General features: G+C 40.9%; 3 protein-coding genes across 9 annotated transcripts in view; 2 read left to right on the plus strand and 1 right to left on the minus strand.

Moving 5' to 3' along the window:
• The window catches only part of SYNPO (synaptopodin), a 71502-nt gene extending 66861 nt beyond the window's left edge, over positions 1 to 4641 (plus strand). For all 3 annotated transcript variants that reach the window (XM_074212627.1, XM_074212626.1, XM_074212628.1), the window contains one exon: positions 208 to 4641. In XM_074212627.1, the coding sequence (XP_074068728.1) occupies positions 208 to 981 (774 nt within the window). In that variant the 3' untranslated portion in view covers positions 982 to 4641. The remainder of the gene's footprint in view (positions 1 to 207) is intronic.
• Positions 4642 to 5356: 715 nt separating this feature from the next.
• Positions 5357 to 25641, minus strand: part of RBM22 (RNA binding motif protein 22) — a 29983-nt gene continuing 9698 nt past the window's right edge. For 2 of the 4 annotated variants that reach the window (XM_074212632.1, XM_074212630.1), the window contains 5 exons: positions 23231 to 23431; positions 22303 to 22467; positions 22023 to 22111; positions 21673 to 21804; positions 5357 to 20137 (listed from right to left, as the gene is read on the minus strand). In XM_074212632.1, the coding sequence (XP_074068733.1) occupies positions 20007 to 20137; positions 21673 to 21804; positions 22023 to 22111; positions 22303 to 22467; positions 23231 to 23431 (718 nt within the window). In that variant the 3' untranslated portion in view covers positions 5357 to 20006. The remainder of the gene's footprint in view (positions 20138 to 21672; positions 21805 to 22022; positions 22112 to 22302; positions 22468 to 23230; positions 23432 to 25641) is intronic. The other 2 variants (XM_074212633.1, XM_074212631.1) reach the window with 1 other exon arrangement.
• MYOZ3 (myozenin 3) lies at positions 8707 to 23859 on the plus strand. 2 transcript variants are annotated; one of them, XM_074212636.1, is made up of 7 exons: positions 8707 to 8865; positions 10989 to 11062; positions 11606 to 11760; positions 13257 to 13328; positions 13453 to 13585; positions 14843 to 15017; positions 17205 to 23859. In XM_074212636.1, the coding sequence occupies exons 2-7, from the start codon at positions 11032 to 11034 to the stop codon at positions 17374 to 17376; spliced, it is 738 nt and encodes a 245-aa protein (XP_074068737.1). In that variant the 5' UTR covers positions 8707 to 8865; positions 10989 to 11031; the 3' UTR covers positions 17377 to 23859. The 2 variants fall into 2 exon arrangements, with proteins under 2 accessions (XP_074068737.1, XP_074068738.1); XM_074212637.1 differs by lacking the exon at positions 8707 to 8865 and having other exon boundaries at positions 8879 to 11062.

Raw genomic sequence — 25641 nt, forward strand, 5'->3', positions numbered from 1 at the left:
CATAATCTATAAGGTCTCTTCCAACTTGAATATCAGACAGTTGGGCCATAGGATAAACTCCCAGTGATGGGGTGGGGGAAGACTCACAGAGACAAGTCTGGCAAACTTTAGATTTTTTCTGCTGTACAGTACTTCTAGAATCCCAGCCCAGATCCTGGAGAGGAAAAGCACTAACACTTGCCTCTGCTCCCTCTGCTTTCTCCCCAGGAAAGATGGGAATGTCGCCCTACCTCCCCTTCTGAGACCCCCAGTTCACCGAGGCCAGCCAGCAGCCTGGACGGCTGGGGGGGCCGTGGCCCTTCAGAGTTCTGCCAGATGGTCACCACAAGCAGTCCCCCTCCACCCCCACCTATGTCTCCCTCCTGGAGCGAGCGCTCCTTGTCCCCAATGCAGGCTGAGCCCAAGGGTAACAGCCGCCAGATGCAGGCCCTGGTTGCCAGGAACATCATTAATGCTGCCCGCCGAAAGAGCTCTTCCTCCCCCAAATCTCCAGGGGTAGAATGGCTGAGACCCTTTTCAGCCACCCAGGCCCTACCTCCTGCTAGCCCCAGAGGGCTGGGCAGCCCATGTCCTCCCCTGAAGAGCCCCTTGGGAGATGTTCATCGCCTTTCCTCACTGCCTGGTGGTACTTTCTCCCCCATCTTGAAAAGCCCCCTGACCTTGTCCCAAGCACCTTTTGGGGACAGCCCCCGGCCCTTCTTACCATCCAGCAGCTCTTGCTCCAGCCCCAGGAGCCCAGGCATCACCCAACCCTTAGCCTTCAGGAGCCCCTTGCCCTCACCTAGTCCGCAGGTTCGTTCACCTGCTAAGCCCTATACCAGTCGCTCACCCACGGACTCTGATGTATCCCTCGACTCTGAGGACTCGGGGGTCAAGTCCCCTGGGATCCGTGGCTACAACATCTGCCCCCGGGGCTGGAATGGGGGTAACCTGCGGCTCAAGAGAGGCAGCCTCCCTTCGGAGACCTCCTGTACAACTTAGACAAGCTGTCAGTGTAGAGAGAGGATGAAATGTTTGGGGGTGGGGGTGGGGGGCATCCGAGTAGAGGGCCTGGATGGGAGATTTCAGTCCATAGGGATAACTGCACCTTCTGAAACCTTCCAAGGAAGGGGTTGAGGACAGCGCTGGACAGCTGAAGCATGAGCATCCTCCACTTCCTCAGTCTTCCCTTGGGAGAGGGGAGTCCTGACTCAGCGTCCTTAATCCCCAGTGTTGAAGAACCAAAATTTTCTGTTTCTTTTCCACCACTTCTGCCACCTAGTGGAGCCGTCAGCTCCCGGCTAGTCCCCCAAGCCAATTCCAGGCTGTTTGGGGTGAAGAACTGAGACTCAGTGGCTCCACCCCCAGCCCTATCCTGCCTCAGAACCATGGAGGTGTGAAGAGTGGGGGACAATTTAGGAGATGAAAGAGCATAGGATGAAGTGGGCCTGCCCGTTATGGGGAAGGCTGTCTTGCTGCCAGTCCATCCTGGCTCCTTGACACTGATTCCAGTTGGCTTGGCAGGGTGTTGGCTGGCCAGTGTCAGGTGTTTTCCATCCCCTCCATGACCCCATCCTCTATTTTTACCACAGTGACCTTTAAAGGCAGTCTAGATTCTGCTAGTCCTTTAGGTGCCAAACTGCCCTTCTAGCTCTGGAGCTGGGACAGACAAGTGAAGGTACATTGGGAGGGCAATCAAGAAGGGGGAGACTCCCAAAGGGAGAGAAGTGGTGGTCCTGCTCTGGACTCTTGTGGGTTCAGCATGCCAGATGCATGGTTCTTCAGGATGATTCACTCTATATAAGAAACTAATTTTAAAACTTACCCTCAACCCCCCCCCCAAAAAAAAAAATTTACCCTCCTAATAACATAGCAAAAGTATGAGTTGAAGATTCTTGGATAAAACCAGGGAATGTCCCCAGGGAGATCTCCAACTTTCCTCATACCTCAGCCCCTGCATGAATATCCATTATCCTATCTTGGGAAAAAGAAAGTCTTAATTGGGTAAAGGGTCTCCCCAGTGTTTTGCCTGCACTCCTTGGATGGGTGGGACAGAGGGGTTGAAGGCAGAGATTAGGCTTTAGCATTAGACCAGGGTGTATTGGCAATACTATGGACAGGGGGCTAAGAATAAGTAGAAGGGTCCTTCCCTTCTTTGGGGCTTCTCTCCCTCTGGTGTCATTCCACCCTCCTTGAGCCTCCCTCCACCTGTCCTTGGTGGGAACTCTGTGCACCTGAGGGGGATTCTGCCTCTGATTTCTGCTCTTTGGAGAGATGCATTTACCCGGGGATTGCCTGTGGAGATCTGGCCTCAATAACTTCAGCCATGTTTCTCTTTCACCCCCTGTGCCAGCAGTATGGCCTTGAGCCCTAGAAGAATAGGAAACAGTTGGTTTGAAATCCCTGGGCCATGGCCCCTCCTGGGGGTACAGAGTGGCTACTGCAAGATTCTCCCTGTCTGGGGTGGTGATGTATCTGTGATGGAGGCTGAGAATATGTGGGTGGAATCTGCTGAGGGGCAGAAGTTTGGAAGATGAAGATATGGGTACACCATGGTACATCTTGCCTGAGGGCTACCCCAAAAGCCTCCAGAGGAAGCAGGAATGAGGAGGCTTTGGAAAGGTCAACTGAGAGGGCACAGGCCATGAGGTGCAGGTCTGGGAGCCATGATCCTACCCAGTGCACAGACTCCTGGGCCTAACATTTGGGGATGGGGAATTGGGGGAATTCCTCCTTTCCTAAGACTCTGAGGAGGAGGGATGGAATGTGGTTCTGGTCTTGGTTGGGGCCAAGTTCTTTCAAGGAGGTAGAAATATGACATTTCTCTGGTTTTCTCCAAGCCCCAGTCTTTCCAACTCTTAACTCCCACCCCTGCCCCTGCCTCAGCTCCCTTACCCATTTTGAAGCTGCCCATCTCCTGGGCTTGTCACATCTTACCCTGACTCAATAAGTAAATGCCTGCATTGCCCCAGTCACTTCCTGTGTAATTAACAGCTGCATCTGGAAAACTCATCTTTCCTTTCAAGTTTCTTTCTGCTAGATCCACAGTCTAGGAAGGCTGGCAGAAGACCTGTTGCTCCTCTGGCTCAGTCCAGGTCAGATGGGCCTGTGGAATTTGAAAGCGGCATTGATGGCTGTTGTCTTACTGGTCTTATATATTGGCCTTCTGCAGTGTGACTAAAAGCATGAGACAGAGGACTGAGGACAAGCCTACTGCCATCTGACCCGAACATTTGGGTCAACTGTAAAAAGTCCTAGACAGAGAATTTAGAGATTTAGGTTCTGGCTCCAGTAACTTTGTGGGAACTTGGGTAAATCTTATGAATCCTCTAGGTCTTGGTTTCCCATCTACAAAATAAGAGATTTAAATTGTGTGTATGACATTCTGGAGGCAAGGAATTGCCAGAGGGTGTCATGTAGGCTTCAATTTAGTGTCTATAAGAAGAGGGGAACAGGGACAATATGATTCCAGGTTACCTGGCAGGTCTAGAGAGGACTCCCTCCTGGAGAGGAGTTGAGACTAAAATCCCAGATCCAGATATTTTCTGGAAAATCTAGGCTCAGAAATGGGATGATTTGCTGTATATCATGACATGCAGGGAATGATTGGAATGCTGGGGTCTGAAGCCTTCAAGATTCCAGGAATCTAGGAAATTCTGGATTATGGGAAATGGATCTGGGAAACTGGCATGGTATCTCACAGCAAAGCTCTCAGAGATTCTCCTCTTAAGTAACAAGATGAGGAGGAAGGAAAGCAATCAGAAAATTTTGTAATTTCCTGGTCTTGATTTCATGCATTCCTTGGGAGTGTCACATTTTGGCTTTATTTAGTATGGAGGTGTTCTTGGGCCTAATGAGGTCATTTACTTTTGGGACCAAAAGGGCCATATGTCCTCCTATGGGGCCCCTGAGCTGAAGGGGGTCATGGGCTAAAATGGGGTTCTGGAACTGTAGCTGTATAGAATATCTTTAGTTTAAGGGCTACCTTATGTCTCTCTTTTGATGTATTATTTTTCCAAGTGTATGTTCTTTTCCCTTGTAAATAAACATTGGAAACCTCAACTCTTATGGTCTGCAAATGTTGAGGGAATAGGAAGCTTATGCAATAATATTGCAAGAATACAAGAATATGCATTCAATATTTGTGAACAAGGAATGGGAAAGGTAATTAAAGATGAAATGGAGCAAATTTCTGAAAACTGAGAAACCAGGAACCAGGAAAGTTAATAAATAGGTTTGGTGACTTGAGCTGGGAATTCAGTGATTGGGGAAGGTTTAGAAAGTAGTTAAAAGGGTGGCAGATAAAAATACAGCAGGCTAATTATCAAGGCTAATTGATATGGGGGAAAAAATGAGAAAAAACATCACAGAAATAGAATAGATGTACCAGACATCCAACCAAATTTGTATAAAAGATAAATCTATAGGAAATAAAAACTGGGGAAAAGCTTATTTAACAAATGATATTGGGAAGACTGGTTTGAAAATGGGATGGAAATGGACTTAAATCTACAAACATACACTTTAGTGAATTCTGTTTGGATGACCGATACACATTATTTAAAAAAAAACAACTACAACACTTAAAAGAGGGAGAAAATGGAATAATGTATTTATCTTAAGTGTGATGATTAAGAGGACTTTTTTACACTGATGAAAAGGAAGGGATATTTGGAACAAGATGATATGTTTGATGACATTAAATAAAATTTTTTATAATTATACTTTATGAATCAGGAAATATGTAAAATATGACAAAATTTGATATCTAATATATATATATATATATATGGAATTATTAAAAACTGAGAAAGGTGACTTCCTGTCCACAATGGCCAAATATATATTTAACATTTTCAAAAAAGTAAACCACTTAAAAATGCTCAAGCCCACTAGTGGGATGCCAATTAAAACAAGTTTGAAATAACATTGAAAATTTGGCAAAAATAATTAAAAGGAATGAAGCAATACTAGTGGGGCTGTGGACAAAATAGCACATTCATTCATTCATTAGTTCATTAGAATTGCAAACATGTAGGATTATTTTTGGAGGGCATTCTTTTTATATATTTAGTTACAAAAAGTCATACCTTTTGGAAGTATTATGAAAACAACAAAAAAGAGCCTTCTGTAAAATTATTTTCATAGTAGTAAAAATTTAACAACAGGCAAATGGTTAAATAAATGGTAATAATTTTAGTGTAATGGAATTGTACAAAGTAATTAAGAAAAACAAATATCAGGAATATATAAGATAGGAAAAGACTTTTATGAAATAATTAAAATTGAAAAAATAACCAAAAAATACACACCAGTTAGGGCTACATAGAAGAAAAGTGAATAAAAAGAAATGAACAAAGAATTCAGATGGATAGTCACAAGTGGTGAAAAAGTTTTATTTTATTCATTGAAATTAATTTAAATATAAAATGAGTTGTATTGACATTTGACATTAAATTTATAGCAAATCAATTAAATGAAAATGGTGATATTTAGCTTCCAGAAAACTTAGGTGGCACATAATAAATAGTTGCCTTTCAGGTTTAGATTCATTCTGTTTAGTGTTAGAAGAGAGAACTAGGAATAATGGGTGGAAAGTACAGAGACAGATTTAAGCTTGATGCAAAGAAAAGCTTCCTAATGCTAGAATTATCTAAAATTATAAGATGATTTGAACGTAGAATGATAGGACTTGACAACAGATTGGATATGGAGGAATAAGAGAGAGAGGGGTCAAGGATGACACTTAGGTTGTGAACCTGGGTGACTGAGAGAATGATGGTGCCCTTGACAATAATACAATAATAGACATATTAGGAAAAGAAGATCTGTTGGGGTTTGGGGTGAGGAGAGAGGAGGCAGGGGGGAGGAAAAGTTCAGTTTTGGGCATATGAACATCAACTGTCTATGGGACTTCCAGTTTGAGATATCTGACAGGAAGTTGCAGATTCAAGTTAAGAGATCAGAAGAGAGATTAGAGTTGGACCTGAGAATCATCTGCATAGATATAGTAGAATCCAAGGGAGCTAATAAGTTCAACAAATTGTTTACAGGGAGAAGAGAGGCAGTGCTAGGATAGAGACAGGGGATACCCCCAGTTATTGTGTGTAACTTGGATGAAGATCCAGTAAAGGAAACTGAAGAGTAGTCAAATAAGTAGAGGAGAACAAGGAGTAGGCAGCATCATGAAAACCTAGAGAGTATTAAGAAGAAGGTAGGTGACAGTTCATAGTCTGTAGCCAAGTCAAGAATGAAGATTGAGAAAAAAACCCCATCAGATTTTGCAATTAAGAGATCACTGGTAACTTTGGAGAGAACCATTTCTGCTGAATGATAAGGCCAGAAAGTCAGACTGTAAAGAGAGTGAGAGGAAAGGGAATGGACTTAACTTTTTGTAGATAGCCTTTTCAAGTTTAGCCATAAAAATAAAGATATGGGATGATAGATAGCTGGGATGGACAAATCAAGTGAGGGTTCTGAGGAAGTGACCCAGGGTTGACAATTAGCAGGGCATAAAGGACATGGGTTCAAGGGGTTAAAGACTTTGAAAGTATCAAGTAAGGACAGGAAATTGTGTGTGATCAAAGAACAAAATTTCAAGGTTCAAGATCTTAGAGGTGGAACAGTTTTTGTCATACTGAGGCCTAAGGAGTAACAACCTCTCTGAAGTGATGGTGGAAGAGACAGAGATCATCGAACTTCAGATCTAATTATGCAATACGTTTTCTTACAAATTTTCAATGGCTCCCTATATTTGCTAGGATAAAATATAAAATTCTTAGTCTGGCATGCAGAGTTCTCCACAATCTGACTCCCATCTACCTTTCTTGTTTTATTTTGTATTCTCTTCTTTCACTCAAACTAGCTTGCTAGTGATTATCTTCCACCATTGATCATCTCCCCCCTCCAAGCCTTTGTTCAAGTAGTCCCCTTTGTCTGGAAGAATGCACTTCTTGTTTCTACTCTAGCTTCTTTTAAAGCATAGCACAGGACCATCTCCTTCACAAGAGCTTTCAATTCCTGAGTTATTAGTGTTCTTGAAATTACTTTTATATACATAATGTGTATTTACTTGTTTGTATGTTGAATGTCACCAGTAGAATGTAACCTTCCTTAAGGATGAGACATTTTGTTTGTTTTAAACCCAGCTCTTGCACACTGTACACATTTAATAAATGTTTGTCAAACTGAATTGAGGAGATTGATGAATGAGAAAAGCTAAGCAACTTGAATACTGGAAGTGGTGAGGAAAAGCCCTGTTTGAACTCATGTTCAGGTGTTGAATTCATTGAGGAAAGAGAATTGAGTGAACCTGAAGATTAGTAGGTGAGAGCAACAAGGGTCTGGGCAGTGAGATTATAGGATGGCATGAGGTTGAGAGGAAGACAGATTGAGTGAGGTGACAGAGAGAGGGTCTGGAAGAGGCTGTGTAAAGGGAGAACTATGATACTCCTTCTGGCCTTGTCAGAGGACACAAGAGGGGCTAATTTTGGAAGGAGGAATTGGTGCCTTAGAAATCAGACCAGGACCACCATGACCTAAGGCTCAGGTATGGATTCTTCCTGCCAGGTCTCCCATTGCCCTGTCTAGGGTTTGATCATATGGGCCAACATATTAGGGCAGAGGTATATGTCATATGGGCGATGAAGCATGGATAATCCCAACCAGCAGATCATCAAAATAATTTTTCACTGTTCTTGGAACATACACAATGATCCACCTATAGCAACCTTACCACACAGGCTTCAATCTCACCCCACATTTGGCTTTATCCTTCTGTTGGGGTCATCCAGTAGTAGCAGGTCAAGTGATAATGTCTGAATGGAATGAGGTGAATGCATTTGAACAAAGGGGTTGGAAGGAAGTTTAGAAATTATCTAATTAAACCTTCTTATGGAGTAAGAAACTAAGGCCCTAATATGTTAAAGAACTTGTCCAAGTTGACCCAGTGGGAGGCTAAGCCACAATCTGAGCCTGGGTCCTTTGACGAAATATAGGGTACTTTTCTACTAACCATTCTTCATCCTAGGGTAAACTATACTTCCTGTGGAATCTAGTTGGATTTAATCTCAGAAAAAACTGTTCCCTTGATGCAGGCTATTTGTGCCACTGGTCAGAAGAAGAAGAATTTTGTAGCAACCATAGTTTTGGGCAGGTCCCTTCCTCCCCATTTCCCCATCTGTAAAACAAAAGCAGTTGGACAGGATGATCTCTAAGGCCTCTTCCAGCTCTTATCATCCATGACTCTTTGACAACTTTTTATTTAGATAATACACAAAGATATTAAGACATATACATATCTTCTCTCCCTAGACAGGGAGAACAGGGGCAGCTAGGTGGTGCAAAGGCTAGCGAATAGGCCCTGGAGTCAGGAGGATCCTAGTTCAAATCCAACTCAAAGCACTTGACATTTACTAGCTGTGTGACACCCTAAAACACAAACCTCAACCTATAGTTCACCTTTTTTAGTATTTCTTAACTGGCATGGAGACCTCTAACTAGGGAGTGTCTTTAATTTTGCTTTGCCAAAGACATGTGTCCATATATGTGCATCTTCAGATCATCCTGGGAGCCTGTAGGGCTGAGATGTGACTATGTTCCTTAATACTCCCAGGGGCCTGTGCAGATGAACCACCTGTCTCTCTCTATGCCTTCCTAATGCTTTTAGTATCTGGCTTCAGCTCATGTCGCAGCCCGAAATAAGACGGTGACATATGCAAATATAATTGCTCAGAGTCAGCTGAACCCCTGAGCCAGCAAAGGGACACACATGTCAAGGACTGCTGCCTAGGACCTGCTCATCCTCTTGCACAGAAACTCGGGACCCATCACTGTTCCTTTTGGTCCCTGAACAGTACTCAACCAGACGTGTGTCGATACATTAAGGTACTAGGGGTTCCAGGGATGAGGATGGGAGAAATTTCTTTATGGGAGCCATACTTCTATTTTAAAGCAGGGTAAAAGGATGACAGCTCTGCAGAGGGTGTGACGTGTAGACTTTGCCTCTGGTTTAGATGATAGGGAGAGCTCCAAAATGAACTTTTGGTTTAAATGAAATCTGAACTCCCTTAAAAATAGAAAAAGTAATTTTAAAATATGGGGTAGTGATTGGAGAAAATGGGGTTCTGTCTTGGGAAAAATGGGAACAGAACAGAGGAGCACAGGTCTAGGGTAACTGGGAGAAAGTGGTGGCTCAGTTGCCCCAAGGGGCTACAGAGAATTGGTTTGGTTTTGGTATCTTAGGGCTAGGATAAAGTGAATAGTCAAAACTGTGCTTCAGTTTTCTCCATCAATGGGATAAGAAACATCACTCATCCACATCACCATGCTATATGAGGCAAGTGGAGAGTGGTATGATATGGGAACAGTTGGACGAAGTAGAAGAGAAAAGACGACAAAATATAAAATGAGGGAGATTAAATCCACCTTTAGCAGCCTTCACTCTGCCTCCTTGGGTCCCAGAAATTTGGAGAGGAAGGTTTTGGTCTCACCATTGGTCTGGTGTTCCCCAGACACAAGCAGTCACAGTTTACATATCCTGAGCTACTGGCTCAGAACCTGGGACAATCCTAATATACATGTGAGGGACTGGCAGATGAGAAGTTCCTCTGGCTCTCTTCTTCCTTCCTCACTGCCCAGTAGCTGGATCTCTCTATCTCTATCCCAGGTGGCTCAGGCCACATGACCAAGGACCAACAGTCAGATCATGGTTGTTTTCTACCGTCTGGAAAAAGGTCTATAGGTCACATAAGGGATTGTCCTATGTTGCTGATTATTCTGAAGATCTACATTTTGTCCTAGAATTTTATTCTATTCTAGAGCCCACTAACCTGTAGCTTCTGCCTTAAGAAAATGAGCCTTTAAATTTCTTGGTTTGTTAGCTTACTTGACTCTTAGTTCAGAAACCTTCCAAACTTGATTATTCATTCTGCTCCCACTACCAAGCCCTGGTCTAGGCTCATTAATTAGAATATACAGCAGACCAAAATGTGCATTTACAGGGTTTATTCTCAAAGGAAAAGAATAACATCAAAAAATACCAAGAATACAGTTACAAGTAATCAAGAATTTATATTAAATATAATTGAGTCCAGGTAGGGTGTTATCCTAACTTAAAATGACATTAAGAAATGGGTTCAAATGTTACCTGTTACTCACTAATTCAGAATTACTGTCCAAGGCCAAATCACTTAATCTCTCTGACCCTTAGTTTCCTCCTTTGACATGTGAACCACACTATGCAAATTTTAAAGTGCATTCTAAATACTAGTTACTATTATTATTAGCATTCCTTCTTCCACTCAGAGAGATAAAGTAGTATCAATTCTTATCCCCATTCCAAAGATGAGGAAACTTTATTACTCAGTGGTAAAGTGATTTGCCCATGGTCTAGTAAATGGTCAAAACTTGACTCCAAGGCCAGTGTTCTTTTTAATTAGACCACAATGGTAAAAATAATTTTTCCCCAACATACTGAAAAAGAATAATTTAACTGGATCTCCATTTTTTTTTATTTTTGCAAGGCTATGGGGTTAAGTGACTTGCCCAAGGTCACACAGCTAGGTGAATAAGTGTCTGAGGTCAGATTTGAACTGCTCCCATGGATCTCCATTTCATCCCCCCAATCCACTGTTTTCTTCAGAGTGACATGCCTATCTCAATTCTAGCACAAAGAGCTTTCTTCCCAATTTTAGGAATATAATCAGCAAAGACCCAGGTAGGGCCTGTTTAAGAAAAAATTTTGGTGATGGAAAGGGGTGGGGTGGGGACTAGAAATCCTGGGAAATTAACTAGTCCTTAGACATAGGCTTCATTTCATTAATCCCACAAATATTTATTAAATGCCTACTATGTGTAAGTTACTCCTTGACATATTCCATCCTGAGTGAGTGAGCTGAGAACAGGATTGGGGCTTGGTCTGGTGAATTCTTAAGCCAGAAGAGGATGGAGGCAGCAAGGGACAATAAAGATTGAGCTATTGTCTCCAAATTCCTGACTCCTGCTTGTAGGATTCTTCTCTCAGAAGCCCTCGAGGAGCAGAAGGCACTAATAATGGCCAAAACACAGGATTTCACTGGAGCAGGTAAGGGCAGGATGGTAAGACCCATCCCTGAAGGTCCCCAAGATCCTTACGTTCTAGAATTAAATTGTGAAACCACTTAGCTGACAAACTGAGTAATCCTTACACTTGAATATGTTCCCCTTAAATTGAAGCCGTAGTCAGCAGATTTTTAAAAAATATCTCTTCTTGTGCCAGGAACTATCGTGAATAGCTCCATAAGATGGTCTCTGTCATTAGGAATCTTTTATTCTCAAGTCGAGGAACAAGTCCCCTTCTTTTAGAAGACCTAGATCAGTCCCCAATATAAGCTGGTAGAGTATAAAGTTTCCTTGGACATAGTTTGGTGTCCAATGAAAGGTCACAGGTTCACAGATGTATGGACCTTTGACATACAGAATTCTAAGGGCAGTTAGAAGCCCTCAAGACTCATGCTGAGTCCTGACCCTGGCAATTGACAGAACCCTGCCACTGGTCTCAGACAGAGCCACAAGGTGTCCCAAGTGACAAGACAATGGATCAGTCTTGCTGATCAGACAGCCAAAGGATCTGGCCTTCTTCTAACAGCCCCTTCTCTGGACCTGGGAAAGAAGGTGAGCGTTCCTCAGGACCTCATGATAGAAGAGTTGTCCCTCCGATCTAACAGGGGTTCTCTCCTGTTTCAAAAGAGGCAGAGGAGAGTGGAAAGGTTCACTTTTGAGTATGCAGCCAAGCAGACACAGGTGAGTGAGTTCACAACAGTCTCTTTTGTTTGTGCCCATTATGTCAGGAGTTTCCTACACTCTAGCCTATAGGAGTATTTGGGTCCAGACTTTTGTTACAGTGGAAGGAGACCTGGTATTAGTCAGGAAACTAGGTTTAAGAATTCTGGCTCCACTACTTACTAGATTTTACATTTACTTGGGTTTTTCAAATCTGGAATCGAAAGAATAGTCTTTGTATCATTTATCCTTCACTGTTGAAAAAACCTAAGACGTCTATCTACCGAGATGAGTAATTAAAGGTTGAGAGGTAGTCTGCTTTTATTTATTTATTCATTTATTTAAGTTTTTTTTTTTTTTTGTGAGGCAAATGATAAGTGGCTTGCCCAAGGCCATACAGCTAGGTAATTATTAAGTGTCTCAGGCTGGATTTGAACCCAAGGTACTCCTGACTCCAGGGCTGGTGCTTTATCCATTGCGCCACCTAGCTGCCCCATCTGCTTTTTTTTCTTAGCTGAAATTATGACTTTTTTTCTGTATAGGGAAATTGAACTGGGGTGGGAGACTCGAATCAAATCAACAAATGTTTATTAAGCACTCACATAAGGTACTATATATTGGGGGAAAAGCCCCTATTTGTTGAATATTGAAGATTACTTTTCTCTTCTTTCCTTAGACCTGTTGCCTTTTCTCCCTGGGACCCTTCTCCCACTTATTGGTTTTTTCATATTCAATGTTTCTCTTGGTTTTTTTAATTTTTGGTGTCCTTATCTTTACTTCCTTCTAGTTCAAAGATCTGTGATTTCACTGGTGTTGGTACTCTTTACATCAGTCCAGATCATTGTGGTCAAGCCTCTGGGAATGAGCTTCTTTGCACTTAGCTGGGTTGGTCCACAGATGAGACACATTATTGATTATTAGGTCTAGACTCAAATGTCTTTATAGTATTACAGGACTTGTCAAAGCTTGGACACCATTGGCATAACCTCCTAGAATCTAGAGCCAACTCCATGATTCCTTGGAGAAGGGGAGACAGAGGAAGCAGTATAGAGGAGTGGGAAAAATGTTGGGTTTGGAATCAGAACATCTGAATTTAAATTGTGGTTTAAGTCACTTATTAATTTTGTGACTTTTGGCAAGATACTTCCCCTCTCTTGGCTCAGTTTCTTACTTATATAATGAAGGGGTTGGATCAATTGACATCTTCCAGATAAAAGTCTATGATCTTGTGACTGAGTCTAGCACAGGATCTACCCAAGTTCTACCCTTGTGAGCTGAGTACAGAGAAGAGCCTCCCCGAAGGTATGGGCATGGACTGGAAGGTTTTCAGGACAACCCAGTGGTTCCCACATAGGGTAATAGCCCTTATTGTGGGGGGGTGGGCAAGAGGAAAGCAAAGGAAGAGGATAGGGAAAAATCCAGACCTTGTGCCTTTTATTAGGGAGTTTAAACTACAGGTCAGAAACTTGTAAAAGGCAGTATCCTCCTCCAGTTGCACCCTTTTCTTTCTGACACAGAGCTTGGTCTCAGAAGGCAGAGGAAATGAACTGGGAACAGCATCATCAGCAGGACCATCAGAAGGGGTGGTTGTGAGTAGAGCTTGTTTATGGAGGAGGAATTCAAGCTTTGGGAAACCAGGGCTATCCTCTGGGGGTGGGAATTGGAATAGAAGGAGCCCCACCAGCTCCCTCAGGGGTCCTGTTCTGTGCCCAGACTGCCAGTGGCCCAGATAAGAAGAACTACAGGACAGAGATCCAAGTCTTTCCTACCCTACCTCCTGAATCTGAGATGAGCAATCAGGAACCAGCCCCAGGAAGGGCTCCTAGTCCCAGTGCCCTAGCTTCAGGTGAGTTGGCAGCTTCTCTATCAGGTTGGAGGAAGTTTAACAAACTAGGTAACAATGAGGGAGGGTGCTTGGGGGGTATTAGAGCTTTCCGTGGAGCAGAGGTAAAGATGATAAAAATGGGGAGGTGATACAAAGGAAGAAAGCATTTTGTTCAACAGGAGACAAGAGAGGGATGGGGCTCTCTGTAGACATATGTCCTCTGCCCACCAGTTGTGACTACTCTCTTCACTTCTACAATGGGGAAGGCTTGGGCCATCTCTCTAGGAAGCTTGGGATAGGATTGAGTCAGAGAAAATGTAGAAAGGACCCTCTCATAAATCTTTCCCTGGAATGTGTTTAAGAAAAGCCTGGCCAAGGATGTTGAAGGTACCTGAATGGGGAAGGAGTTGGGCTAGATGCCTTCCAACTGTGATTAATTCTGCTTCTGTAACTTCCCCTGGGCTGTTATTTTAGCTTTTCTACCTTTTCTCTTAGTCCTGGAGTTCTCCCATTAATGTGATTCACTGTTCCTCTGGCCCCTGGCATCAAGCCTCTGGGACAGGCTGTGGACTCAAATCCTGCCACTTCCCTGATGAGGCTCAGGCTAATCACTTGTTCTGTCTGGGTTTCATTTCCTCTCTGAAAAATGAGGAGAATAAAACTAAGTAGAGCTACTAGAGTGTGGTATTTAGCAATCTTCACTAGATTATCCTAAGAGCTACTTCAAGGCAGACATGGGTACATACGCATATTACAACAACCTCTGGCATTTATCTAGAACTATATCAAAGTCCTTAAATGCTTCACTGGCTTGTAGAAAGGCCCCAAGTCTTTCAAAGGTTCTGGTAGCAAAGCTTAAACTCTGGTAAGTCCTAACAAGGTAGGTTCAGAAAGACAGAGATGATTCAATTTTTTTTTTTTTGGTCCCAGTCACCTTCTAACATGGAGAGTTTGTGATTTGTGTTAGTGAAAGGAATACATGTGAATAAATCATCAACTGATGACTGTCTAGGACTCTTCATAAGACAGAGTAATTATCTTCTCCTAGGACACTGTGATCATCAGGCAGGGAATGATTTTTGGAATAATTATCTCCATTCTAAAGATCAGGAAACTTAAGGCTAGAGAAGAGAAGTAACTTGCCAGAGATCACAGGACTAGCTGGGGACATGGCATGATCCTGAGGGAAAATAAAATAAGAAAAAGGATTCCCTTATTCTCCTTCTCTCTCCATCTTTACGTTAACCTTTCCTAAGTGTCTACTAATATCCCTCACAGGCTATTCCAAGCCCCTGACAGGCATCCCACCAGAGAAGTTCAATCATACAGCCATCCCCAAGGGTTACCGGTCCCCATGGCAAGAATTCATTGACTATAAGGATGGATACAAAAACTATCATGAGGACCATCTAAACCACACACCCAGACCCTCAGACTACAGGAACTTCAACAAGTAAGGATGGATGTTGTCTGTAATCAAGTAGTTTAGAGGAAATCAGAATGCTCACCCAATGAGGGCAGGATATAATGTCCCTATTATTCCTTGGGTTTGTTTCATTTGTTATCTCCAGCCAAAACCCAGAGTATCACCACAGAATAATTTTCCTAACTGGTCATAGACTGACAGCCCTTGCCTCAGATTAAATCCAAGTTTCAGCCTCAGACTGGGATTTTACAGCTCTATGAGTATCTTTTCAATCTATTATCACTGTTCTTTATTCTATACATTAGCCAAACTGGACCATGGGACTTTAAAATCTTTTTAAATTTTATTTAAAGCAATGGGGTAAAGTGACTTGCCCAAGGTCACACAGCCAGGCACTTATAAAGTCTCTGAGGCTGGATTTGAACTCAGGTCCTCCTGACTCCAGGGCCAGTGCTCTATCTATTGTGCCACCTAGCTGCCCCCCCCCACTTCCCACGGAACTTTCACATGTCTCATAGCTGAACATTTTTACATGTTTTCTCTCCCATTAAAACGTCAGCTCCTTGAGAGCTTACTTTTCTATTTGAAACCCCAAGGACTTTGCCCATACAAGCACTTATAAAATCTTCCTTGTCTCAAGAGGACACCTCAAGTATTTACTTGCCTTGCTATTGCTCATTTTTGGAGAGCCCTTATTCTACTTTCCCTCCATCTATGCCTATTAAAATCCTGTTCACCTTTCAAGGCCCTGGTTAAATGCTCCCTCCTCTGTGAAATGTAAAATGAGGTCCATGGCCTATTAAGTATACTTCAATTCTAAAATCTATAACCTAACCAGATGCCAAAATGCCCTAGTCTAAGGCATTTTCTTGTTGATATTTGCTTTTAGTCTCATCACCTACTGTCCTGATTTATGCCCAAATCTCATCTCTCCTAATAATCATGGTGTCTTATTTTACTTATCTCCTCCCCTCACCCCCTTGTACTAAGAACAGGGCCTTATTCATAAAGGAGATCAATATATTCCTATTTAAATTATAGATCATGTAGAATGTGCTGGGTAAATTATCTATAGATGGTTTTTGCTTTCTGAACACAAGTTATCCTAGGATAAGCCATAGTTTGAGCAATAAGGACAGACACAGTAATTCTTTGGGTTTTAATTCTGCTCCCTAGCTGTGAGGGTATCATACCATGACCAAACTTAAGCTGGCATAAAGGTGCAGTATTGAAATTGTGGAGGGATGGAAGATGGGTGAGATGGCTTTTTCTAACACAGGATATGATCTGCTCATCTCAATAAACACCTATTCTGCAAAGTGTTGCCCTTCATTATTGTCTGCCCTTCTATTTAAAACTCTAAACAGATAGTCAATATATTTGGACCTAATTCCCAGTGCTTATGATGGAAGTCTCTAAGCTTACTGCTGTGGAATGACACATAGCAATCACACTGTTATATTTAAAATCAAAACACAGACCAGTTAGGACTTCTTTCGGGCACTAGCATGAGGGTTTGGAAGAGTGAATTACTCAAACCTAGCTATTTGTAGGCCCACTATGAAAAGTCAACAATATTTTTTGTTTCTAATTAGCTAATTTTCCTACCTGCTCAAAAACAGTGGAGAAAAAGAATACATGCATAGTACATTTTTCTTCTCCAGGCTTTCTGTTTATTTTTATCTAAGCAATATGAAGCAAGAAAAACGTCTTTTCCATCCCTCCTAAGTTCATTCCAGAAACACCAACGCTTCATCTGCAAGTTATTTTAACCATCAATTAAAGCATTGTGATAATTTGGATGGTGAGCTTTTGCACATAATAAACTCTAGAGTCAAAAAGAATGTCATATCTGAAAGGGACCTTTAGTAGACAGAACAAAAAATTTAGAGCTAGAAAGTACCTTGAAGGTGACAGGAACTTATAAATCATGCAAATCTAATTTTTTCATCTGTAGAAAGGACAAACCAATCCCCAGATAAGTAGTGATTGTCAAGCATCATATATGAATTAGTGGCAGAGTTCAAGTCTCTTTCTGACCAGTATTCTGTGTGACAATCACGGATTCTTAGTATGTGGGTGACTTGGCAAAATCCATCTCCACTACCAGAAAAATTTCCTCTTGTCCCCCTACAAGAACCATTGTCTGTAAATGATGGGTACATCAGGTCATGATTCATACAAGGGTTGGACCATATTATTCTGTTTTCCTAGGACACCAGTTCCATTTGGAGGACCCCTCATCTCTGAAACATTTCCCAAAATGGATACACCCCTCATCCCAAAAGAACCCATAAGTGGCCTGGATCTCCTCAGCTACAGACCCAGTTTCAACCGAGTAGCCCAAGGCTGGGTACGGTCCCTTCTGGAGTCTGAGGAACTGTAACTTGATCTTAAAATTCTGCATTCCCACTGCTTTGCTTTATTAGCCTGTTAGTAGGCACAGAGATATTGTACTAAGACTGGTTACACATGTCTGTAGTTTGCTATGGGTCATGTTCTGAATTTTGAATAAGCAAAATCAGAATCTACTTCTTATGTGAAGTATCCATTGTACCTCCTACCCTACTCTCAAACTGAGGTTCTTAGGGGTCCTAGCAGACTAAAACAAGTAAAAAAAAAAATAGAGTCTAAGCAAAATAGGACTAATCAATAATAGTCCAAATCTTGACTTAATACGTTTTTTTAAATCATAGCACAGTGCTCAAGATGTTAATCTTATAGCAAAGCAGCTTTAAAAATTCTTCCATAAGCATGCTGTGAGAACTGTGGGTGATAGAATAATCTAAGCCCAGGAGACAAAGAAAATCTCTTACTGATGTATCAATCTTCTTAATGGATCAAACCTGCCAGGTGAACTTTTCTCTCCCTTTTTAGTCCAGCAAGAAGCAGTATTTGATTTCAGTGTTTGTAGTTAAATGGGAAAGTGATTCCTGGATCCCGCTGCATAGAAAGTATGAATGGAAGTTCGTTTCTGTAGGTGCTTCTGTACCTTCACTGCCTTTTATAGAGCAATGGATCAGGAAGTTCTATGCTTACATTTAAAACACAACTGCTATACCACGATGTGGAAATGTAAACATATATAAGGGCAAAGAAAGGTAAAGGAGTAAAAGACTCACGTAAACTTTGCCGTATTGGATTATTCTAAAAAAAAAAAAAGTCAGAGCAGCAAAGTTCATTCACAGTGAGTATGAGACACCAAACAGCTGTAGCAATATAACTAGGAAAAAGGGCTAGGGACTTTTGGGCAAATATGTGCTGCTGTTGGTTAGTACAGTTCACAATTTAATGCCAGTGGGTAAGTTCTATTGACTCTCTGACCTAAAGGCCTCTTTAACATTCAAGGGGAAGAATTTCAAGACTATCTTGGCTAATGCAGAAAGGAAATTCAACCTCCTCTATGACAAGTTCAATTCTCTCAGATGCAGCAATAACTGTTATCACAGATGAATGGAGGCCACATTGTTTGGAGTTTTTTTTCTACCCCAAGCTAGGGAAAAGTCTCATCAGAAAAAGAAATATCCAATACATATCTAAATTAAAAACTCATACCATTTTAAAGAAATACATCTTGAGAGACTTTAGTCCTTAGTACATATACAGTGTTGGGTAGAGCATAGATGCAAAACTAAATTTATAGATGAAACAATATCATCCATGCAACACAACTGAAACCCAACTGAGATTTTTAACTAAAGGCTTTGGAGAGAAAAGCCCAGGATGTTCTTTAAACAATTCAGTTTCTGACAATTACTATAAAATCTATTTAGGAGGAAGTCAATATTAGCAAGCAGACTTTATAACTGTCACATTGGTAAATACTAGTTTTCACCTTGAAAATGGGTAAAAGAATCCCTTCCTTACCTTCCTCACAGTGATGTTTCATGAGGATAAAATCCGAGCAGAGTTGAAGGTGCCTTGAAAAGCAAGAGAGTGCTATATAAATGCAAAGGGTTATACTATTTCATGTCAGAGATGGGTAATTTGGGGGGTCACTTCCATTAACCCTAAAACACCAGCCACCACAAGTAGAAGAAAATGCTACTGAAAATTGGAAGTAAGCTCATGACAACATTTGGAAAAATTGGCCCGTTTTAATTAATTTTTTAAAAAATTCTAAAATTTAGAACAGGTCTCATTTCCTTTACCTTTGTCACTTGTCTACAATTCAGTTACATCCAAGCAAACATTTCTATAATGAGAAAAGTAATAAGACAGCCTATGTGGCAGCAGAAAATCAGATAGAAACACATGAAGGTGCAAGTTAAACAAAGACCCTCCTTCCATAAGTCACAGCTCACCCATACAAACAAAATAAAAGGTTTGTTCATTTCACAGTTAGCAAGTTTAACATCTCCCTCTTGAGAGGAGGTATGAGTTTGCAATGCAGGTCCCAAAGTCTTGTAAAGAGGTCAGTTGCTTTGTATGGTACAGCATAAGCAGGAGCTTTTTTAAGATTAAAAAGAAGTTGGTTTTGTTTTGTTGACAGAGGTTCCTTTAGCAAGAAGATAAAAGAGGAAAGAAAGTATCTAGGTGTTTGATTTTCAAAGTTCGACCTTGGGCAATAGGGAAATAATACTTGATGACACCCTTTCAGTGATCAGTACCAGCAAAAAAATTATTTTAAAAATATTGTCAAATGTTTGCTCTCACCTCAGGTCAAAGTTTGTCAAACCCCAAACACACAAAGAAATACATACAATTAGAATTACAACTCTCCTAAAGGTTCCCAGAAGCTCCACATTCACCCTAGCTTTTTTATTTCTTATATGGGTTAAGAAGCAAAGGCCACTGTGACATTAGTGACCATTTTTTGTTAGTACCAGTTTAGCAGGGCTCCTCCACCTGCCCCATGCTCAGGGGCTCACGTATAGCTCTCTTCTTCCCGTATCTTAGCATATTACAAGCTACCATGGAAACTTACAAAGGAAAAAAATTTACTCCAAGATTTATTTATTACATTTCTAAAACGCCTTTCCTTCTCAGAGCCCAACCACTGTAGCAGGCAGGATGTTAGGGACTGCTGTGCTTTCCTGCATGAGCCCCCATCCTCTGGGGATCCTGAGAAGGATAGTGGATGGGTCCTGGAGCTCTCATGAAGGGAGGTGGTGGTCCCATTGGGTGGAACATGTGTGGTCCAAAACCTACAGATGGGAAAGAACAAATGTATCAGATTTATAGTTACTTTACAAATTGTCATTTCTCTTTCAGGCTAAAGTAGCAATATGTAAACCAAACTAAGCCTAATGAAACAATGATTTTTCAAAGCAGCTTTCTGAATTCAAGATGCCCATCCAATTACTTATTCTCCCTCAGTCTTTCCTCTTCCTAAGATTTTGACAGAGTTAAAGTTATCCTCTGGGCACTTCAGGGTTTCCTCAGCAGTCATCTCTGAAGTAGTCTGTCAGTCAAAGCTTGAGTGGGATTTGGGGATGATGCATTAAAATTGATCCAAATATCCTTCATTAGTTGCAGTCTTGCATGACAGGAATAAGATCATATATTGTAACAAGTTTTACAGAGCCATAGCCAAAGGAAGATCTGTTGCACTCCAATTTCCCTGACATCTAGTAAGGAGTACATTATAGGATATTAGCAAAGTCCTATATAGAACCCTGAGTAAACTATTAAGCATACATCATGGCAAATTATTAGCTGGATTGGTGATATTACAGGAAAGCTGAAGGCATAGAAAGAAAATAAAAATAATGACAGGTCAGGATTTACTTTGTGGAGTTCTATAAAACCCAAGGAATGTGTAGTAAGTTGAATGTGTGCATATGTGAGAAAGGAGGGGAACAAGAAGACAAGAAGTGACAATGATATTCTGCCATGCAATCTTTTTATATTCTCCTTGACAATCACATCTATTCTACCCTGTTTTTTTAAGTATCCAAGTTTTAATCTCATTCACTAAGCTATAAATGTCAGGATGGTATACCCAAAGCACTTAAGGTCCACTCTTTTGGATAGAGTGTTATAGCTTTTGATTTATAAAACAAAATAGAGATCAGTTAACTGGAGAGATCATTTTTTGTCATGCTGTGTTTTGAAACAGAACTATATAAAAACCCAGACTGACAATAAGGAGAGTCTGGGGTTTTATTATCAGTTAATAAAGCACTTAAGCAAGTGAAAAAACAATGAAAACAGTCTTTGCCCTCAAGGAATTTACTGTTTATTGGGGGGGGGGGGGGGAGAGAGAATGAAATATACCTAAGTACAAAATAGATACAAAGTAATTTTTTTTTGAGGAGGGGGAGTGTAAATCCTATCTCTTGGAAGAGAGAATCAGGAAAAGCTTCATGTAGTGGGTGGCATTTGAGGAGAGAGGGACAACCAGGGTTAAGGGTTGGAAGCAGGAGATGGGACACCACATCAACTTTGGCTGGATTGTAGAGTGTAAGAAAATTAGGCTGAGGTCAAGTTGTGAAGGGCTTTAAAGTCCAAACAGAAGGGATCATATTTGACTCTAGAGAGAATAAAGAACCATTAGAAAATTCTAAAATCTTAGAACCAGAAGGCACTTAAGAAATCAGTTAGTATGATTCCCTTATTTTGTAGAGAAGGAAATTGAGGACAGACCCAGACAGACCCAGACAGACCATTAGGGGCAGGCTATAAGAAGTCCTTATTTTTTGGCTAGAGGCTGATAAAGAAGCTCTTGAAAAGGTCTTACCTGGTGGGGGAGGAGGTGCAATTCCAGGAGGAGGGGGCAGGGCAATATTAACCACTGCTGGAGGGCCACTGGGAGGGAGATTAAAATAATTGGCAGAGGCTTCTTCTTCAGCTGCTGGAGGAGGAGGAAGAGCTAAAGAAGAGAATAATACAAGTTAGATACAATAACGTACAGCGCAGGAAAGTCAAAGTGGGAGTATTTAATCACTGTTTCCTCCAATTATTTTTATTCTTTGCTAATGGGAGCTCTAGGAGTTGCTATCTCTCATAAGGGAAGTTTATGTACTATTCAGCCCAATAAACTGGTGGTTATTAATGTTCAAGCAAGCAATGGAATAAAAACATTCTTACCTCCAGGAAGTCCTGGGACAGGCTCCAGTTTAATTCCAGAGTCTGTGGTTCCTTCTTTTTCCTTTTCTTTTCCTCTGGCTGCCTGAGATCTGAAACATGCAACAAAATGATGCCAAGCAGGATAACACAAAAGTATTACCTACTTTCTAGGCTACCCCCAAATCCACTAATATTTAAGAAGTTAAAGTTATTCTGGAGCCAAGCTTGTGTCAGCACATTGCAATACTGCAGTCTCTCAAAAAAAAAATTGCTAAAAGACAAGCATAAATACAAATCTCACCTTCCCCATTTCACATTAAGTCTGCGCCCATTTACAATCAGTTTATTGAAGGACTTCTCAGCAGCCATCTCTGCAGCTTGCCTTGTAGCAAACTGGATGAAAGCACACTGCTGTCTCTGGACTACTGTTATTGTTCGGATCTCACCAAATTGGTAAAAGTGATTTCTACATGGATAGAAAGATGGACAAATCTGAATTTACCTTGAGTTAAACATATAGTATAATGATACAAAAATAACATGCGTATTCCCAACAGTCTGAAAACAGAGGAACTCTTTCATTGCCATAGAGAAGATGTTGGTTGGTTGCTGTCCATTGTACTTGAAGAGGACCAAAATGGCACCACTATGTTAGAGACAAGTTACAGTATACTGTGCTGTGGCTGTTCAGAACAATAGCAGTTTGAAATGCTCATAGATAGGGCACAAACAGTAAACTACTTGGGGTGCATTCTCTAAATTTGTGTATCTGTTCAAATCTGATTTATACACCTACTAGTTGTATGAGTCTAGACAAGACACATAACTGTCTGCCTCAGTTTCCTCATTTGTAAAATGAGCTGGAGAAGGAAATGGCAAACCACTCTATTTGTCTGCCAAGAAAACTCCAAATGGGCTTATAAGTCACGATTACATTAAAAACAACTAACACCTCTTTCTTCAAAGCATCCCTATACATTATTACAACATGGAATGAATTCAGGGTATTACTTCCAAACTGCCCATTTCTCCTTATGCCCAGACAGATCATAAAAGTTCATTAGATATAACAAGGTTACCAGATATAATATAAACCCAAAGAATAAATCTCCCAATCTGTTGACTTTTATCAATTCCCATTACCATCACTGCTGCATGTGTTTTATCTTTCATTAGGAGACAGGTAGGGTTGTTTATGTCCCTTAACCAATTAAAAAATACGTACATACCTGAGATCCGTCTCACTGATTGTATCTCCTAGGCCACCAACATATAAAGTGGTAATGGTCTTATCATCTGGAGGGTCCAGACGAGGCATCGTTGAAGCCCGTTTTAGAAGTTTATCTGCCACTGGATCATTAATACCATAGTAGCGATCTTTGATATTCTGATCAGCAAGAGGATCATCAGGATCTGTAGGCTTCTCATGTCTTTGAATTAAGATAAAAAACGAACAATATTGATTTAAAAGTTTAAGTTAAGTTCCTTTAGGCTACATAAGAAGTTTACTTCAAAAGAAGTCATAGAATAGAATAAAATGCTTATCAGAACTGAAGGCCACATCATGTTAGTGCTGTTGAAAAAGCTCCTTTCTTTATAACAGCCTTTTGCCACAAGGTATGGGATAGACTAGATGTCTCCTTTCCAATTCAAAATGCAACTGTTTTTATCTTCAGCCTTCCCATTAATCGTGATTCTTGGACACTGTTCCTTTAGCCTGACCTCAATTCCCTTTGTTTTTGCAAGGCAATGGGCTTAAGTGACTTGCCCAAGGCCACACAGCTAGATAATTATTAAATATCTGAGGCAAGATTTGAACCCAGGTCACCCTGATTCCAGGGCCGATGCTCTATCCATTGGAAGACCTAGCTGTCCCTTAATCTCAATTCTTTTTTTTTAAGATTTATTTTGAATTTTACAATTTTCCTCCCAACCTTGCTTCCTCCCTCCTCCTCACCCCCCACAGAAGGCAGTCTCTTGGTCTTTACATTGTTTCCATGGTATATATTGATCTCATTTGAATGTGATGAGAGAAAAATCATATCCTTAACAGAGAAACAAAGTATGAGATATAGCAGACTTACATAATAAGATAACTTTTTTTTTAAATTAAAGGTAATAGTCTTTGGTTTTTGATCAAATTCCATAATTCTTTCTCAGGATACAGATGACATTCTCCATCACAGATACCCCCAAATTGTGCCTGACTGTTGCCCTGTTGGTATGAGCAAGTCCATTAAGGTTGATCATCATTCCCATGTTGCTGACAACAATAGGATCAACAATGTCCTTCTGGTTCTGCTCATCTAACTCAGCATCAGTTCATGCAAATCCTTCTAGGCTTCCCTGAATTCCCATCCCTTCTGCTTTCTAATAGAGCGTATTCCATCACATACATATACCAGTTTATTAAGCCATTCCCCAACTGATGGACATTCATTCACTCAATTTCCAGTTCTTTGCCACTACAAATAGAGCTGGTATGAATATTTTTGTATAAGTGATGTTTTACCCCTTTTCATTATCTCTTCAGGGTATAGCACCAGTAGTAGTATTGCTGGATCAAAGGGTATGCACATTTTTAATGCCTTTTGGGCATAATTCCAAATTGCTCTCCAGAAAGGTTGGAGGAGTTCACATCTCCACCAGCAATGCATTAATGTCCCAGATTTCCCACATCCCTTCCAACATAGATCATTGTCCTTTCTGGTCATATTGGCCAGTCTAGTTTGCATTTCTCTAATAATTAGTGATTTAGAGAAATTTTTCATATGACTATAGTTCGCTTTGATTTCCTTAGCTGAAAATTGCCTTTGCATCTCCTTCGACCATTTGTCAACTGGGGAGTGGCTTGTCTTTTTTAAAAAAAATTTGACTTAGTTCTCTGTATATTTTAGAAACGAGTTCTGTTAGAAATACTACGTTGTAAAAATTGTTTCCCAATTTACATTTCTTTTGGTTATAGTGGTTTTGTCTCTGCATAAGCTTTTTAATTTAATGCAATCAAAATTATCTAGTTTATTTTTAATGATGCTTTCTCCATCTCTTTCTTGGTCATAAACTGCTTCCCTCTCCATAGATCTGACAAGTAAGCTACTATTCCTTATCTCCTAGTTTGCTTATAATATTGTTTGTTATTTCTAGATCCTGTATCCATTTTTTTAAAAAATTTTTACAAGGCAATGGGGTTAAGTAGCTTGCCCAAGGCCAAACAGCTAAGTAATCATTTAGTGTCTGAGGCTGGACTTGAACTCAGGTACTCCTGACTCCAGGGCCAGTGCTCTATCCACTGTGCCACCTAGCTGCCCCTCTGTATCCATTTTGATCTTATCTTGGTGTATAGGGTGTGAGGTGTTGATCTAATCCAAGTTTTTGCCATCCTAACTTCTCTGACCTCAATTCTTAACGTCCAACTTCACTTTTAAGGCACCCAAGGTCAATCACATCTTAGATCTCATTTAGATTTGTTAACTTCCTCTGGTCATAATTCTCTCTATTCTACCTTTCCTATTTCCTTACTACTCACTTTAACCATCACTTTTTTTTTTGTTGTTGTTTTTGCAAGGCAATGGGGTTAAGTGGCTTGCCTAAGGCCACACAGCTAGGTAATTATTAAGTGTCTGAGACCAGATTTGAACCC

The sequence above is a fragment of the Macrotis lagotis genome, chromosome 1 (genome assembly GCF_037893015.1).
Source record: "Macrotis lagotis isolate mMagLag1 chromosome 1, bilby.v1.9.chrom.fasta, whole genome shotgun sequence".
In the NCBI taxonomy this organism is placed as follows: domain Eukaryota; kingdom Metazoa; phylum Chordata; class Mammalia; order Peramelemorphia; family Peramelidae; genus Macrotis; species Macrotis lagotis.

Coding starts and splice junctions, on each gene's coding strand:
- MYOZ3 (XM_074212636.1), top strand. CDS start 11,032: ATGGCCAAAACACAGGATTTCACTGGAGCAG. Junction 11,761..13,256: donor ATGCAGCCAAGCAGACACAG/GTGAGTGAGTTC, acceptor TTTCTGACACAG/AGCTTGGTCTCAGAAGGCAG. Junction 15,018..17,204: donor GACTACAGGAACTTCAACAA/GTAAGGATGGAT, acceptor CTGTTTTCCTAG/GACACCAGTTCCATTTGGAG.